The sequence below is a fragment of the Ischnura elegans genome, chromosome X, assembly GCF_921293095.1.
Source record: "Ischnura elegans chromosome X, ioIscEleg1.1, whole genome shotgun sequence".
Classification (NCBI taxonomy): Eukaryota; Metazoa; Arthropoda; class Insecta; order Odonata; family Coenagrionidae; genus Ischnura; species Ischnura elegans.
Genome location: NC_060259.1, coordinates 84,913,821 through 84,932,264, shown reverse-complemented (window position 1 = coordinate 84,932,264; position 18,444 = coordinate 84,913,821). Strand labels below are relative to the sequence as shown.

General features: G+C 42.6%; 1 protein-coding gene across 1 annotated transcript in view; it reads left to right on the top strand.

The window, feature by feature from the left end:
• LOC124170656 (dual specificity tyrosine-phosphorylation-regulated kinase 2-like) overlaps positions 1-17,521 on the top strand; it is a 68,554-nt gene extending 51,033 nt beyond the window's left edge. The window contains exon 2 of the mRNA XM_046549526.1: positions 13,783-17,521. Within this exon, the coding sequence (XP_046405482.1) occupies positions 13,783-14,562 (780 nt within the window). The 3' untranslated portion in view covers positions 14,563-17,521. The remainder of the gene's footprint in view (positions 1-13,782) is intronic.
• Positions 17,522-18,444: the final 923 nt, after the last annotated feature.

The window sequence follows — 18,444 nt, the reverse complement described above, 5'->3', positions numbered from 1 at the left end:
AAATGTCTTGTCCTTCACGCGTGCAGTGAAGTACAATCGAAGTGAAGAAAATACAGATGGGTGAACCTGGATCTTCTAATTGATGGCCTCAGTAACATTGTCTAGAATTTTCTCCTCCCGGGGGTTTACGACGCGTGGATGAGTAACGTCCTCATTTTATACTACCTTCCGCATTTATACCTTTCTGGTCTCAAGCAGGCTATTTTGCCGGCTGCTGGTTACAGTAAGCGTAAAGTACATGTATCAGAAAGTTAGGTACGTTACCGTTTTGTTTATTAAATACGATTCTACAAGGTACGAACTAACTAAATAGTTATCCAGTCGTACAAAATACAAGTTTTAAATCGCGATTTGATCCTTAGTGGTCTTTTTTACATTTAGAGGAAGAATTCATTTGTTACCCTTTCGCTCTCAAATCCTTCAATTTGTGACCGTGGTGCAATCTACCTTGGTTCGTGGAGTCTCTCTCGTACTGCTCTTCGCGTCGTCTAGCGTCTCCCGCACTGAGCGTTTGCGGCGGAGATGGGCAACATTGGAAGTGAGTGTGTATGGGTAAGGAAACGGTTCTCCTCCTTGAGCGCTCACTTGTTGATTTCCCCCGAGCGCCAGTGCCGTGAGCCGCCTCCAATCGATGCTGCCGGTTCGCGTGGGTGGGGACGTGGGTGGCGCCTCCACTGCGCAACGCTTTTACTTTCGAGGGGGAATGTGCATGCATTGCCGCGATCGACTTCGGTGCGACGGGTCGATCTTGCCATCGGCTCTGAGTGGAGGCTGAGACAGATGCGGCTCTTCCTCGCGATCCCCACGCATCCTGACGTTTTTGAGCAGCACTCCGGCGTCGATGATTCTATGAATCACTCAATTTGTCTTTTTGGGTGTTCAATGTGTGGGGGGATGATGCAGAAATCACTGAGGTTCGCGTATGATCAGGTATTGATTAGCCAATCGCGAATGGTTTGCAGGCAATGGTGCGTTAGGTAAAAGTTGCAAACTAAATAGCTAGAGGACCTACGTAGTGCGGTTTTTTACGACTTTGCAAGCTCGGAATTTGAGGCTCAGCATTTTTATTTATTTCCCATTTCCCCGTAAACAGCACATTGCGGCATTTACAACGGGTTTTTCAACATCAACAACGCACAACACAAACATCCATGCCCTGGTTAGGAATCACCTACTCAGGCGGGATTCGAACCCGCGACCTTCGGATTGGCAGGCGAGGACTTTACCTCACTGTCGCTGAGGCCGGCATATAAGGAGAAGGGCACAAATATGAGCAGATGGAATGATTCAGCAATTTGAAGAGAGATAAAGGGAAATGGGCAGGGTAGTTTGGATATCAGGGAGGTGTTGTCTCAATCGAGGGAGGCGTTTACGAATGGCAAAGATCATATCGTTGCGTTTGAGTGTAAAAAAAATGCTAGGAAAGGGCTTGATATGGAGTGTAGCTCTTTACGTTGGGGAAAGGTGGACCCTGTGGAAAGAGGACTAGATAAGACTGAAGGTTTTTTATATGCGTGCAAATTGGATATATGAGAAAGTGAAATGGCATGGTGTAGTATTTGAAGGAGGCGACCCACAGCTAAGGTCATATTGAAGGGTTGGTAAGGAAGGGTGGGGAGAAACCCGACGTTGGGATGAGCCTGCTTTTAACAAAAGGCGCCCAGTGGACCACAGCTTAGCGTCCCATCCGACGGGCGGAGTGCTGTTTTTGGAATACCCTCCACAACGTACTCAAGGATGGATCCCTGAAGTCTCTGAAAAATCTCATTCTCAGCCGGTATTTGAACCCTGGCCAACACGGTAGAAAGCCAACACTATAGCTACCAAACCCAACCGATCAGCTGAAGGTGAAATGGACGGAGATGAAAGGCAACAGGGAAGTGATAGACATGTTGAGAGGAAACCAATTGAGGTGATGAGAGGACAGATTTTTTTGGTGGAGCTAGTAGTAAGCGTGAAGGAGATACTGAAAACCGTGTTCAGGGGAAGAATATATGCGGTTAAGAGGAAGGAAAAGAAAATGAGTCAGGCATAGAATGAAAGGGAGTGAATTTAAGAGGGAAGTTCCATTTGGTACGAAGGTCAGGACGGTAACGTACTTGTAGCGAGAGAATTAACCAGCTTATCACTACTTACTTCTTTTCTTCAACTTATTTATTCCTCCTCTTTTCCTTCGTACAAAAGATTTAAATTTCCGTGAACCCTCCTAAAACAAACATAAACAACTCCCCATTATTGGTTCTTTTCCATGACGACTAATTTACGACTAACGAGTTATTAAGGGTTTTCTATTACATTAAAACATACACGTCAACGGGACGATTCGTGAAATGGGTCCATGACGTTTAGATAGTGTGCCTTTAATGACTGTATGTGGATGTACTCGGTATCACATTTCACGTCGGTGTGCATGTACATTCTTGATATTTGTATCGGTTCAAAGTGGTGATGGAGCTGGGGGTCCGAACAAGAGGTCCCTGTCCGAGTGCTGCATTGTACCCGCAGAGATAAAGCGGAAGTGAGCGGCTGGCCTCGAGATTCCTCCTCGATTACTCGCTCTCTCCACCTCCTGCTCACATGACGAAGCTGAGGTTTCCCGCTTCCTATCTCCTGGACCAATGCAGACGCTTCTCATGGAGGAAAAAAACGAACCACAGCTCCCTGATGAGGAAAATTTGCCGAAATCCTCCATTCTGCAGCGCGACCCATGACATCAAAGTAAACGGTTTTACGGAAGAGTGCCACCTAATTGTTGGTGCCAGCCATTATCCTTGTTGCCTGAGTGCCAATATCGAGTATACGTCAAGTCGGTGAAGGTCCATTTGCCTCCATAATTGACGTCCATTTAGGTCGCTCGTCTTGTAGTCGTGCAATATAGTAGATACCTTCGGTTAATGGTACCTAAAATCAGTCTGCCGCAAATGCTATTACTGTTCGCCCTTAGGGTCGTAAACTAAAGTTATTACATTGCCTAGTATGATAGAGATAGGCGAACAAAAAATTCTATCTATGTCATGTTTCATTGCCCGATTTCTTTTTTTGATTTCGCTCTCTAATGGAATTGCGAGCTTCTTGAGTGGAAGGAAAGAGAGTTTCTTTTATGGTTGCCTGTTTGATGGTTACCTATTGTTTTTGGTCATCATTTTTGGACGATTGCCTTCTGTCCATTGTAATAAATTTTAGAATTTTCGTCGTCTTTCGTCGGGAGGTAATCGATGGTATGATCATTCGTCAGCAACAATAGGTCGTCATCGAAAACCGTCGAAAATCCATGTCCATCAGTATTCTATAACGAAAGAAAGACGGCTGTAAAAATCCAACACTCACCACGGCATTGTCAGTACCTTACACTGGGTAAATTGTGTTCGATTAATCGAGCCATCGAATAAGACGAGTCGTAGTCGGCACTAAGTAAGGGAGGAATGGATAATCTCGAAAGTTACGTACGTCAACGCTGCCCAATGTCAAAATTATAGACTATTGCTACACTTGCACAACCTCAAGGGCTACCATAACTCACATAGCAGTGGAAATCTCATCCCGGATAGTCTTTGACTTTGATAAATTAATACATATAAAACCGGAATTATAAAATCAATCGAAAAAGAGAAAAAATCGTCAAAATTCATGCTACTCAGCCGAGCGAAGGCATTCGTAAAAATACGTTACCGTGCCTGACTTATTTCACTAACGCTTCAAAAGTACAGCAAATAATTACGAGAGTTCTTTAAAAGTAATTAAAATTAGGTATAGTAATAATCCAGTAAGGTGTAATCTATATTTTGAACGAAATTTTATCACATAATAGTTACAATTCCCATAGTAATAGCATAGTAGGTAGCATTGAGGGCAGCCCATCCCTTCAATCTATAATTTTCGACGAATTCTAAGCGATGTTTTCCCTTCCTATGAATGCGTGTGTTCGCGGAGCTCTACCTTGAGGACAAGTCTTCAAAAATAGGTCTGGGGCCAACCTAGCGGCAACACTCTTGAATCAAGGTTGAGGACGAGACTTATCGGTCATGCGTACGCGGCGAGTGCCCTAATGGGACTCGGGAGGGGTTGACAGGTGCGCTACTGCTCTGGCGCCTCGTGCGTACAGTTTTGCAATCAAATCAAGCTCCGCACAGCTCGGCAAAGAGGCGATTGGGAGCGTTGATTGAAGGGATTGTGTGATCAGGTGAAAAGCCTAAGTGTTAATCCCTTTGTCGCGAAGCGTTAAGTGTACGCCTTTCAAACCATTCCTTTTCGAGAAGTGATTAGCAAGAACATGTTATTGGAAAGGAAAATAAAATTGTGGTACTGAAAGCAATCATCACTGTCTATCAGGAGTGAAGGATAATATAGGTTGGAATCAGAGGTTTCATTTAGTAGGGACATGATTCGTAAGTGCCTCGGAATCTTCATGAGCGTCGGGTAATAGCCTTGGCGTGTCTTATCTTTTGTCGTGAAAAAATTACAATTTATGGGGTAATAATTTCGAAATTTCGTCATATTTGGTGCTAAAAATTTGTATATATATTTGTGTAAGACCTTACAGTAAGAATTTATTCATTGCTGTAAGTCGAACTGAACCCAGTGTACTTGGAACTGTGCCGTGCGAAGTTGTAGTATCGTATTACGAAATCGTGTTCTATTATCATTAGCTGGTCAGAAAAGGGCAAATGAATATTGTACAATATTATCTTGTGTTCAACTAACTGTCACGGACTTTGATACTTTTCGATTTTTTCATGAGTAAACCGGTAGCTGTACTAAAAAACCCGTGTATGTAATTGACATCGCTTAAAGAATTATCGTACTAATTCTAATCTTTCATCATATCATCAGGTAAGCGGTGGTATCTTCGTCGTTACATTTTTTCCGCGATGACATGATACGGCAAAATATGGTGCTTTTAGTTAGCATTTCGTAGGTCACCATATGTTGGGAAATCACTTCATCAGCATCGTGTAAGAGCGCATGGTGATGAACTTAAATCGATCTAAGACCCGAGTTTAGTTCCTATTTTTTTAGTTTTCTGCTTCGATTTCATTGTGGAAATCATTTCAAAAGCCTCAAGTATCTCTTTGTATTAGCTATTCCCATCCCGATGTTATACTTTCCTCAGCTGCGGAAGGTGGGATGTTTCTCCAGTCCCATGTGGAGTAGATCAAATTCCAAAAGTTTCGACGTTTCTCCCGAACAATGGATAATTCATGCGAAGTGAAGCTTGACGTAGAGAATTTTGTTAACTTGGGTACACCACGCGCTACTTGCCATGCAGGGTGATGATAAATTCGACCCACAAACCTTGTGGGATGGGAAAGCAGGTCAATACAGACGGCCAACCAATATCCGCTGGAGCGCGGTTTTGACGTCGCTGCGAATCTTCGGCAATCTCCCGCGATGCATCCCGTGCAGGCCGATAAAGCGAATAATGTCACGCGTACGCGTTAAGTACATATTCATGTACCCTGGCCTTTGTTTATCAAGTCAGATATGTGGATGTAACATCATGATGCCGAAGGCTGTTGTGGTAAGTTGGATCGGATTTACTCAACAGCTGCTACTTGATTTTACTAAAACTTTCAAGGAGATATGATTGTGATTCAAATTCTGGTGATTTTAAAATCATAGTAAACTTCCATGGTAAATGTATAATTATTAGCATAAATTTCCAGTAATTAATGCATTTAGTTTTGGGTAACTTGCCGTCTGCGCGTAGAAAGTGTTAGACATTACGATCATGTATAGAAATCGATGTAAAATTTGGTTAGTACATAAAAATTGTAATTAAGCTCGTGATAAATTTATGTAGAGAAATCGTGCTTTGGATAAATAATTCTATGGGATCAGATCTTCAATTTTCCCAAAAGGCTATCTCATGTAACAAAGGGAGGGTATTATAGAAACCTTTCAGGGAATCATTCAGTATTTCCGATTTAGGGCTCAAATTCGGATGACGCCGCAAATTTATACAATTACTGGCATTATTTAGAAGTGCAAGAAGTGACCGCCTACGGCGCGCGAGTAACGGCTCAAGTGAAGGACTCACTTCCACAGGAACGGTTCATTTCCGTTGTGTCGTCTTTGTTCCCTCGAGCAATGAATGGCTCATTGTACGATTCATTTGAAGGTCCAGCAGTTCTCCGAATGTGGTCTTTTTCATTCGGAAATACAGAATTACTCCCCAGGGGGGCTCCTGGTGTCAAGGATTGCTTCCTTGAGAAATTGAGGCCCGGGGAACCGCGTCTGAAGCTAGTTTATGAGTAGATTAAGATCGTCCTAGCAACAGTACCCAGCAACCTCCCTTTCATTTATGCATCTCTTGGTGCAGTGACTTTCGAATCGAAGTGTGACACAATGTATGATTGAGAAAACTTATCTCCAGACTCTCTCTTTTATCTCAAACAGATATCTAGGTAAACTGTACTGGATTCCAGCCTTTTTCCTTTTCATGGCGACTGAACTTTACTTTTCAGCCCGTTGTATTCGGTTCATATTTTATCCTATTTTTGGCTGTAACACATTATTACCTGCTAAATAATGTCACCGTTGTTTCCGACGGCTCCGACCTTTCTAGGAGGTAAGGCTATTCGATCCATTGCATTCAGGCCCCGTGTGCTGGGAAACAGTAGAGTAAATAAGACACGCTGTGGAGTGTTGTCTTATGATAAGGCGAGACCGAGGCTAGGGTGTGATTCTGCTTGTGGCAATCGAAGATGGGCGTGGCAGGGCGATGACTACTACACCATTAGACTTACTGAGGGGAGAGAGTTGTTCCTCCCTCCACTGCCTGGAGTGGTGCAGATGAAGGGACACTTAGCGCTTGGATGTGCAACGGAATAACGTGTATGTTTACTCCCTTAGGAGGGAACTAGGTAGGAGCTTGTGTTCATTTGTTTCTGGGAAGTGCATATTCTAAATGCTTTTTTAAAATCAGTTAAGCGACGTATTTCTCGCATCAATACCATTTGGAGATTTCTCCACGGAAAAGTAAAGTTAAACTATTGCTATAAAGTAAATTTAAAAATTTAACATTCTTACATAAAATTAAACGTGGCCGTATGTTTTTATCTGATGCCTTACGTATTAATGCGCCGTCCTGTTTTTATACGGAGAAATTCAATAATATGCCATTGAAGTCGTGTAATTGACCTAAATAAGGAACAAAAAGATGAAAAATGTGAATTCTGAATCGATTTTTTCCATTTTCTTCCTAATCGAATTCACTTTTCAAGTCGATTCTTGCCCCCGGCAGACCGTGAAACGTGACCATGTTCTTAACGACAGGTGTCTCATCACAGCGCAGGAGAAAGCTTGGGGAAAAGAGTAGCGCGGACCGAATTTCTGTAAGCGGTGGTCTCATGTGTTTCCATTCCGAACTGAAGCTATTCTTTGTGTGAGGAAGAGAAATTCTAAACACGGATGAGAGAAAGAAGTTAACTCGAACTGGCAGTTTTCCAAAAAAATAATTTATTGTTAGCCTTGGGAGTACGCTACTCGTGTGATGGGGTATACGATCCATCCTCGCCTTGTCTTCCGTGAAAATGTAAAAAATAACAAGATTGGACCTTCTTAGAGATGTATGGGGGCACAAAAACAACGGACCTTGTGATGAAAGCAAAATATCTTTCATAGCAAACACTTTCAGGCTTTCTCTCGTGCAATTTTTATGTCGCGGAAGTTTTGAGATAAGCTTAATGAATTCCACTTTTTAAAGGTTTTTGGGACTTTGGTTTTGACATTTATTATTCGCATCATGCACCCTCATTTCATCATGAGTCTGAAGCCCAATTTTTATGCAACAGGGGTATTTCAATAAATGTAAATCATTTTCCATCGAAGTTATGATGTTAGGGCAACCTTGAGAGCAATAGTGTATTGGAATTAACTTCTCATCCATGAGGTAGCTGTGTGCTTCATAGTCACTTTACACACGTACGATTTGGCCTTGACAATCGACTGCTATAGCAGGCTTAAAAATTTCATTACTTCGAAATAGTTTGACAGGGAAAATTTTATACTTCAATACCGTACATGAGCATATGATGTTCTTCGACATAAATACTTTTTGAGGAAAATTTATTTTTCTTAAAAACGGACATTATTGTGTCCGTCGTGAGTCTGAGTGTTCCATCATGTGATAACAACATGGTGATGTCGGATAGTGCGGAAATTTTGTCCCAACGAGGTCATTTTCACTCTGCAAAAATCTTTCTTTGTCAATTACTTAGTACAATCGTGCTTTGAAACCAAGTCTAGCGTTCGTCAGTGTAGCTGAATTTTTATCCCTTGCTCATAGACCCAGTATCAATGCGCCCAATAGTACTGATGGGAAAGATTCGCTGCTCATAGTCTGTGGCATGTGCTTACGTAGTTTGACAAGGTTTAAGTCAGACACATTTCGGTGACGTCGCATGCAACACTTGGTACTTGTACCATGGATTAAGTGAAAGAAAAACATCTCCGTCCTGACGCAGCGTAGACGAGAGTTTGAGGTGGCATAGTGAGTCAGTGAAACATGTTGATGGAGACTAGGCTTCGTGGTAGTCCTCCGCGTCTGGTGTGAAGACGACTGTAGCAACGACGGCGAAACTGTCGTCACTAACAAAATGAATCGGCGCGGAGGACTACCCAGAAGCTTAGATACGCCCAGTCAGTGAATCAGTTCGCTCTCTGTACATTTTTACACCTACATAATACCCCGTAAGCCGCCCAAAAGGCGTGTGGCAGGGGGTGTTTGGACACCAGTCGTTTACAAATAATAAGCTCTTATAAAAATTTTTTTTTTTAAACCAGCCTTTATATTTAGATTACAGGGGATGAGCAACGTTTATATATGACACAAAGCAAAAAAAACACGAAAATCGACCATTTGGAACTTCTTAGATCAAAAACATGTTTTGGGGGGCTATAGGTTGACTGGGGGGTGGTTAAAGGGGGGTTGGAGAGAAAAAGTTATATTTTCATGTATTGTCATCGGAAATGAAGAAGTGTGCAAAATTTCAGCGTTTTTGCTTCACAGGAAGTGAGTCAAATTTGAGTTACAAGATTTGTACCAGACAAACAGACAAACAAACAGACAAACAGACAGGTTGGTGAGTTGATATAAAGGCTGGAAAAAGGAAGTGCTCTAAGGAAATTACGACTAGCATTTATTGAAGACCTTTATGGTTGGGGGAAAACGAATTCCCACATCTCTCCGTTCGACGAAATATCTCTTTTAATTTATCGCTTCTGTCGGATCTGGAAATATGGTGAGGCTCTTTTTTTTATTCCTATTTGGACTGAATGGGTGCGGTGCAAATGCAAATGAAAAGCAGGGTCGTGGCGAACGCTCCTTAAAGTAGACTCTTCCAAGGCTAATGCAGGCGTTGTTGGCGCCGGGTTGCTGCTCTAGGTGGTGCGCAGCCGTGCGACACCGGTCCGCTCCGTTTCAGCCGCAAGCGCCCGAGGAGGTCGCCCTCCCACGCCCCCCCCCCCCACAACCCCCGTCCCCCTAAAGTAACCACTGCCGTAAGCCCCTGCGAACGGCTGGGGGAAAGACATGCCTACATTCTCCTCTACTCCCACGCGCTGTGTCTACGAATTAATACAATTCCACTCTCATCAAACGGGCTAACTAAGTTATGCTCGGCAATTGACCCATGCATTTACATTAGGCACTGAAAGTAACTTCGTAGGTAATAGTAGTGGGCGTGACGTGGAAATCCTTTATCGTTGGGGTTGAAGGAATAAACACTTTGCTTTTTCCAGTCAGTAATTTATTTTATCCGACCATGGTTTCGTTACCGCGTAACATTTTCAAGATGAGGAGTTCACCTACCCTTTTAGTATGTTCACATTGGCAGTATCATTATTGCACCTCGTAATTACCAATATATTTCATTGATCACGAACTCACACGCACGCACTCATCCAGTGTGTTACATACGACTATGACTCTATCAGTTAAATGTATGCATACATTTTGAAAAATCGTGATGATAATATTTTAGTACACTTCGGCTGAATTTCCCACAGATTTCTTTGTCAATGGTTGCACAAGCTTTACCGAGGTCTTCTAGTGCTATTTTTCGCGGTTTTATATTCGTCGGTGGCCAATGCTGCCTGAACGGTGACTGCTATGTCTCATTTAATAATTGCAGTGATAAAGTATTGGTCGTTGCAAATTCAGTTCATTATTGAAGATGATCGTATTCGCGCAGACTAGGTCGAAGTTATCGTTAAGGTGCATTCTCGTGATTATGGTGTTGGAGTAATGGAGGGAGTAATCTAGCAACGCATCGGTAGGTCAGATAACGGTGGCATTGGAAGAGAGAGAGCGGGGCAGAAGAGCTCTTGGAGAAGTGGATTCGACCCTTCGTTTATTCCCGCACCGTTTCGTTCATCGCACTGGTCGGAAGAACTGTGACGCGGGTAGATAAACCCCGTCCACTCTTCCTGAACCCGCTTCACATTCATCTACTTTGCTCCTCCATAATTTTAAATTGCTCATTTGGGGTACAAACGCTTCTGGATTGCACGCTAGAAAAGGAGGAAGTACAATTTTGAATCCCTTCAAGCATGCCTCCTTAAAACGTAAGGAAAATACTTGAAGCTCTTTTCGTTTCTTTAGATCATATAATTCGTTTAGGATTGCGGTTTAAAACATTAATTAGTCGCTTTTTTCAAGAGTTCAATCTCTTCAATTAGTAATGACCTTTAATTAGAAATTTCCAAAATTTCCAGTTTCTAATTTGACTTTAAAGAGAAGACCGGGTAGAAGTTTGATTTATGTTTTCACTGAGGATGCATTTCAATAGGCTTTAAAAAATGTTCGCAACGCGGCAATGAGTAAAGATGCTTTCCATTTACTCTTAATATATGCAATAGAGTATTTGAAGTCGCAAATAACAGCATGGAGTGATTTTTAATATTGGAGAATGTACCATTACGAACATTAATTTGGGCCAACAGTGCCAGTCATAGTTTATTTTCCCGTGAAATTCGGATCGCTCTGCCTTCAGCGACGCCGTTGGCGACTCTTTTAGAATCGTTAAAATGCCCTATGACGCTTAATGGCCGACGAGAGAATACTTCATCGAAATACTCATATTATAATATACCCGATCCTGTGCGCGGTATGCAGCTACGTTTAGAAGTCGAAGTTGACTGTTGCAGTCGACAATTATGCTCGATTATTACATGTCGCGATTGAAGGCTTGATTCTAATACTGGCGAAGTTGAAGCAGTTCAACTCCGAACGCAGTAGGAGTGGATGGATTGGATCTATAGCAGGCGAGAATTGCCTAGTTAACAACGTAGGCAAAGAATGTGATTACAGATTGGTTTTTCAATTAATTTGTCATTAGAGATGAATGGTAAGCTAAAAATGGATTTCATTTTCTCATAGAGAAAAGAAATGAAAATATTTCTCTTTCGCAAACATCATTTCTTTTGTTTTCATACCTCTGCCATCATGAATCTCATAGGCACTCTTGCGACACTTGTGTGTACAAGATAGTAGTACAAGATATAGTAGTAACGAGATTCGCAGCTACTTCTTTATAGCAGTCTTCTTCGGCGTGTAAACCGGACTTACGACGATGATCATTCCCTAGTATCGGTTGGAGCGTAGACGTAATTTTAGGAAATTATAACCGGAAAACAATAAAAAGTTTCGTATAATAATAATAGTAATAATAATAAGTAATAAAAAGTTCGTCAGTGGCAGAGTTTGAGAAACATATTATATATGAATATATATTCGCACGGCTATTTTATGAGCCACTTCTCTTTCATTTAAAACATCACTGTATTATTTTAGGTCAGGGAAAAAATTGACAAATGGTAAAGAAAACACATTCTGCTCTTCGGCGTATTTCATTGAATAACGTGTCAAAATATTGGATAAAACGGTGTAAAACACTTCATGAACCACCAGTATCGATTTCTTGATAACTATGATAATTATTACGTAGGAATTTGCGGTGCTAACCAAATAATAGTAGCCCAGATAACTTTATATAAGAAAATTTTCATCGCATCTCCATAAGGATGCACACAAAAACTGGCATACACATTTCAAAACAGACGAAAATCGAAATTCGGACGTTCTGGTCGGTTCGTCTCGGAGGCTACGTCGGTGGAACGGAGCATAGGCGACGGTTTCGATGAATCGCAGCGAGCGCAGTGCAGGGATGCGGCTCGACAGCAGTTTGGAGGTGGGGGAACTGGAATGCGCGGCCGCGGAGGAGAGGATGATGCCGAGGGATGGAGGGCTGTGGAGCTGACTAGAGAGCACAATGACCCACACCGTGACCCACAATCCATCGCGAGAGAGACAGCTGACTAGCGGGCGGGCGCCGCGCGATTCCGCCGCCATGGATGTTTGCATTTTAATCGTCTTGTCTATTAGTGTGTAATTAAATGCAGTATTCATGGAGAGGCCAGTGGCTGCACTTGAATTTTTATATTCACGGTAGAAAATGCTTAAGAATGCTAATGAAATGAAACTGGAATATCGTGAGTTTAATTTTTGTGTAGGTGATTTAAGAAATAAGATTTGATATTTTTCTAGAGATAGGTACTTAATTCTTGATAATCACGGAGTGTTTGTGTTCGGCCTCATATTTTTCCCGTAATTGCGTTTGTTATCGTACGCAACAACAAGTCCTCGGGTGTTATGTGGTTACTGGCTAGGACATGGTGAGGAAACGACCGAGGAAAAATAGAGGAGGAAAAGTTATGCATCCATTCAAATCTTCAGGCATTCTTAGAAACGAAAATACATGTATTATGCATTGAAGAATTTACTTTAAATATATTCCTTACCAAACTACTCGCATAATTGGTCGTCATCGAGCTCTTTATATCGCCAACATGAGTCGGCATAGCAATTGTACTTCCATCGAATTAGATGGGTCTTGCATGGAGCGCTACATAACAGTATTTTATCGGAAAAGCGCTGTTGAAGTTCATAAATATCTTTGACTAATATATTCGTCGGCGCCATTGAAATAGTTAATCTTATATAGATTTTTTAAATATTTAACCTTTAAGTGGACACTAACCTTGGATGTTTTGCATCATTTCTTTTACTCACCATGTGATCTTAATATTTATCTTAACACCTTCTTTTTCTGTCGTTATTTTTCGTGTATTTAAGAATACATGTTTGGTTTACATCGACCCCAGCCACCTTTTGTTGAGTTGTGCTTGAATCATGCTTTGCATATTGAAATTATGTGAAAGTTATTTTCTGAAGGCGAAAAAACACCCTTCTGAATGGCGTTGTGGTGATTTGTAGAGAATATTGCATTATTATATAATCCTTGAAATTTTTTACATTGTGCTTAAAATAATTTTTTTCTTCAACAAGACTTGTTTACACAATGGCTTTACCCACGCGGCTAGATGTGTATACACTCTTATCATCGAAAATTGCTCCTTAAGAACGCCTAAAATAGTGCAAATACACTCGTGCATGTCCAGGAGATAGCCGCCGCCCTAATTTCATGCCTCTATCCGAGCAATTGTCCAGCCACCTACTTACACGGGTAAATGCATCGCTTAAACGCGGGTAAAGAATAGGTGGACAATATTTGTGCATGAAGATTGTTTTGAGGTAAAACTTTTCATTTTGTAGTACTTTTCGGCTAATTCAAAATAGCCAATTTTCTGTGTGTCATTCCCCCCAGGCGACTTGCCCTCATGAAGTCCATCGCGTGGACACTTGGGCACCTTCCCAACCCGAGTTTCTCAGCTCCTGCTTCGTATCTCCACTGAACTGACCACGCCTCTCTCTGTTCGCAGGTGATAGACTTCGGATCCAGCTGCTACGAGCACCAAAGGGTGTTCACTTACATCCAGTCGAGGTTCTACCGCGCACCCGAGGTGATCCTTGGCGCCCGCTACGGCATGCCCATCGACATGTGGAGCCTGGGCTGCATCATCGCAGAGCTGCACACCGGTTTCCCGCTCTTTCCCGGCGAGGACGAGGGCGACCAGCTGGCCTGCATCATCGAAATGCTCGGCCTGCCGCCCCCCAAGCTGGTCGAGTCGGCCAAGCGGGCCAAGAGCTTCATCAGCTCCAAGGGGTATCCGCGCTACTGCTCCGCGACCACCCTGCCCGACGGCACCACCGTGCTGGGCGGCGGACTCTCCCGCCGCGGCAAGTCCAGAGGCCCTCCCGGCACCAAGGATCTGCAGAGGGCCCTCAAGGGCTGCGACGACCCCCTCTTCCTCGACTTCATCCGGCGTTGCCTCGAATGGGACCCCGAGAAGCGGCTCACGCCAGCCCAGGCCAAGAAGCACCTGTGGATGCGGCGGCGGCTGCCCCGGCCCCCGGCTGCCCTCACGGCCGCCTCCTCCACCTCGCCCGGCACCGCCTCCGACGACAAGGGGGGCGGCGCGGCGGCCCGCACGCCCTCCACGTCCACGGCACCCGCTGCCTCGTTCAGTAAGTCTGGGGGCGCGCTGGGCGGGAGCAGCGGCAAGTTGCGCGTGCAGCTGGGAGGCTCGGATGCGGCCGGTGAGGTGCGGCACGCTCATCACATGACGAGGCTGCCTCAGATCCCGAGCTCCATCTCGTAACGACGGCCGCCCGCGCCCGGGTCCCAAGAGACGTGAGAGGCCTGGCGGGGGCGACGGCCCTGATCGCCCCCGCCTTCCCTGCTACCGCAAATCACCGCCCGTGGGACAGTCGGCGTGTCGCTGGGGCTCGCAATCCTTTCTCGGTCCCCAGCGTGAGCGCCCAATGTGAGAACGGCCCCGTGCGTGATAGTGATCTCCGAAAAAAGAAACTCCGCCGCTTCAACTCCTTTCGTGCAATACGAGTGGCCCACCCGATTCCCTTTCCTACTAGTTTCATTGTTTTCCCTCTCTTGGATTCTTCCTCTCATCTCTCTCACTTTGTGCTCCCTCCCCGAGTTTGCCTTAGAGTTGAATATAAGTAGTAATCTTTTCGAAGAATTGTGTTGTGGTGTCTTTAGTGAGGGCGGCCCAGTTTCGGAAGGTCTGGTCTCAATGATAATTTTTTTTGTGATGATGAGGACGCCTCGGTAACTCCTCTTGAGTAGGTCTCCCTAGGATCTCGTTATATTTAGTACCGTCCGCCGAATGTCTTTTTTTAATTTGTATTTTTTTGTCTGTGAATGCTGTAGTCGCAGAAGTTTTTCCACCCATTTTAAATTTTAAGAGTTAAATGGAAAAAATAAGTGATTGATGCATCTTCCGCGTTGCACCCCATTAACTCATACCAAAGTAATTTTTATTCACTGCAGAGTTGTAAGATAAGGCGAAATGTAAACAAGGAGGAGAAAAATTCTGTTGTGTTCGCGGCACAAGTTCACTCTGACCATTCCTATCAACAAAATGAAGTGTACTCGTTATCACTCAGTGCACAAAAACCTGAAGTCATATAAACCAAAGCTTCTTGTTCTAATCTCAACCTAATTAGTCTTGAGAATGAAAGACACATGTGTAAGTTTTATTACACATGTTAATGGTGCATTCTGAATGTGTTGTTCGATGTTGGGAGTTCAAAAAGAAATGGATGTGTTTTTGGTTCGGCTGGCTGTGTTTTGTGCGCATCTCATGATGGATGCTAGCCGGTCACTCCTCGGACAGACACGAGGCCGGCAGCACAGGCGGCGCAGTGAAAATACGTCAACAGTATTGGATCTGTTGTTTTTTTTAAAAACGTATTTTAGGATCTGCTTATGTGGTAGGTATGGATAAGTGAGCAACAAAGGTATATTACGAGTGTTAATGTTTGTTTTATGTCACTTTGACTTTTATTTTTAATTTTAGTTTTTAATTTTGGCAGTTTTTTTAGGGAAGAGCATGCTTCGAGTAAAATAATTATGTTGCTGTCAATTTTTTTAAAAATTGAAAATATCCCTCGTTTTGGTGTCCGGTTTTTTATCCGAAGGGTTAATGAAGGGTTCATGAAGCTAATTGGAACATCTAAGTCGTATGAACACTCATCAAGTAATTTGCTTCGCAATAATACTTATCGCGATTAGTGTTTGGACATTACCAACAACAACAGTGAGGGCTGGGATGGGTTGTCGATCGATCCGTCGATCACGCTGGGGATCAGTTCATTAATGGCGCCAAATATGGGGGAATTTTGTTGTTTCATAAAAAATTTTTACTGCTTTTACTGTCTGTAATTTGTAATGCTATTATGTTACAAGCGTACCAGTATCATGAAATGGCTATCGATCGTCTAAGTAGTTTTGATTCACTTTTGAATGCACTTAAAAAAGGGGAAAACAAAAATTTCATAGCCGGTCGCTCTCCAAAGAGCCATAAGATACGATGTGCCGAAAAGTGATGGGGAGGAATTTATATACCAACAATGTGTCTTCTCCGTGTTTTAAATACACTGATAATGTCTTGATTGAATGATCAAGTGATTGATATCATCGGCTGGCTCACTGAGTAGTATGATAAGTGGTCGGTCTTGTTTGAGACATCACTGGACATGAAATGAAAAGTTTTAGCATGCATGACTGACATTAATTTTTTTATGTTGGAGACATGAGTGTGTTTTGCTTTTTGGTACGAAGAAATATTTTCATAGTTCAGTAATTCTGTAAAGAGCCGTAAAAAAATAATGTGCTCGAAGAAGTGTAGGGGAAGAACTGTATAAACCAACAATGTGTCTTCTCCGTGTTTTGCATACACTTAAAATGTCTTGATTGATTGATCAAGTGGTTGATATCATCGTCTGGCTCATTGAATATTATGAAAATGGTTGGTCATGTTTGAGATGTCACTGGACTCGTAATGAAGAATTTTTACCGTGCATGACTGACATTCATTTGTTTTTATGTTGAGTACGTGAGTGTATTATGCTTTTTTGTACGATATATGTTCATCTTAGCTGAATTAAGCGCGTTGAGGAATATTTTCAAAAGAACAGCTTGAAGAAAGTGAATGAGGTGATAGAGTTAAGGCTGCTTGCATTTCTCGTCTTGGTACCCTAGCTGCCACTGCCTTGGTGGATATGGGAACTGACTAATTGACGAAGTTCATGTTAGTGGTGAAAAATCCTTTGTAAGCCTCTAGGAGAAAGGCTTGAGATCTGAGAAAATATTCTGTATAAGTTATTCATTGACCTGTGTCTGGCATTTTTCAGTGTTTATAATTTATGTTTTTATGTACTATGGCTTACATTTCATGAGTCAGAAGAGCTCTTGTCTTTTTGCTCTGGTAAGTTGCGGAGGCGTCGTACATCATATCGTGCCAAAAAATTCCGTAGAAGTTCCTCATGAGAATTCCTTAGAAATTCTGCAGGAATTCCTTAAAAGATTTTAGCACTCTCTTAAGGAAGTCTATGTGCTCTGTAGAGATATACAGAAGTCTGTCTTTTCCATAGACTGGTTTTTCAATAGGACTCTGCAAAGAGCGAGCTCTTTTACATAAATCTGTAGAATCCTAACGGATTCTTCAGTCCATACGGAATTTTTTGGTATGGTGAAGATAATGCTGTGAGAAATGTGGGCATATGTAAATTAAACGTGCTGTAGCACACCGAAAGAAACAAATTGTGTTTCTATGTTTTATTCAACGCGTACATCATCTCATCCCTATCCTAAACAGTTGAACGGCGAGGTGTAGATTTGTCCGTTGCAGTGATCATGCTATCGTACCTCTATTTGGCACAGTCTCCTGAAGGTTTTTCCATGTCTTCTCCGGATCAGTTGTTTCCGTCGGATTTACAGATCTTACGTAATGCCATTCATCGTCAACCTAATGGTTGCATTCCGTAGGGCTCAAATCTATTCTCCGCTCCGCGAATTGTGTTTGATATTCCTGGAGGTGAACTCATTAAATATTACTGAGTCAATTAATATGTATCCATTTATTTAACTCAAGTTTCCCTGTATTTTTCCCCATCTTAAGCTTCCATTATTTGCACTTCCCGGGGTCGAAAGCGTCTCTAGTCATCAGGATGTCGGTGCAAGATCCCTGACATTCGTGAGCATTATTCAAATTGTCCGAATGCAGGCATCTTCACTATCGAGGCGAGATATTCAATTTGTTTTGGTCTCGTCAGACGACTCCGCAGACCACACGCTAATTAAATTACTATAAAGACGCAGAAGTTTATCCCTACTGTAAAGTATACGACACCATTGTAGATAGTGATATTGGCTAATATTGGTAGTAATTTTAATCCCAGATTTCTGTTGGTGGCGAGCCCTTGTCATAATCAGTGAAACTAAATGGATTTGTATCCTTCGCGGAAATCCCAAGAACGTACTCTTGCAATATATTGCTAATCCGCCTTGATTAGTGTAGTATATGTTTGGGGAGACATAGGCTTAGTCTATAACGTTTGTCACAGAGTGTTGACATCGAAATAATGCAGTACTCTTCAGCATCTAGAGGTCCACTACTTCACACTTTTAACCTAATTACTTCATGAACATCACATTGAAATACGGCTTTAGGTATTCGGGT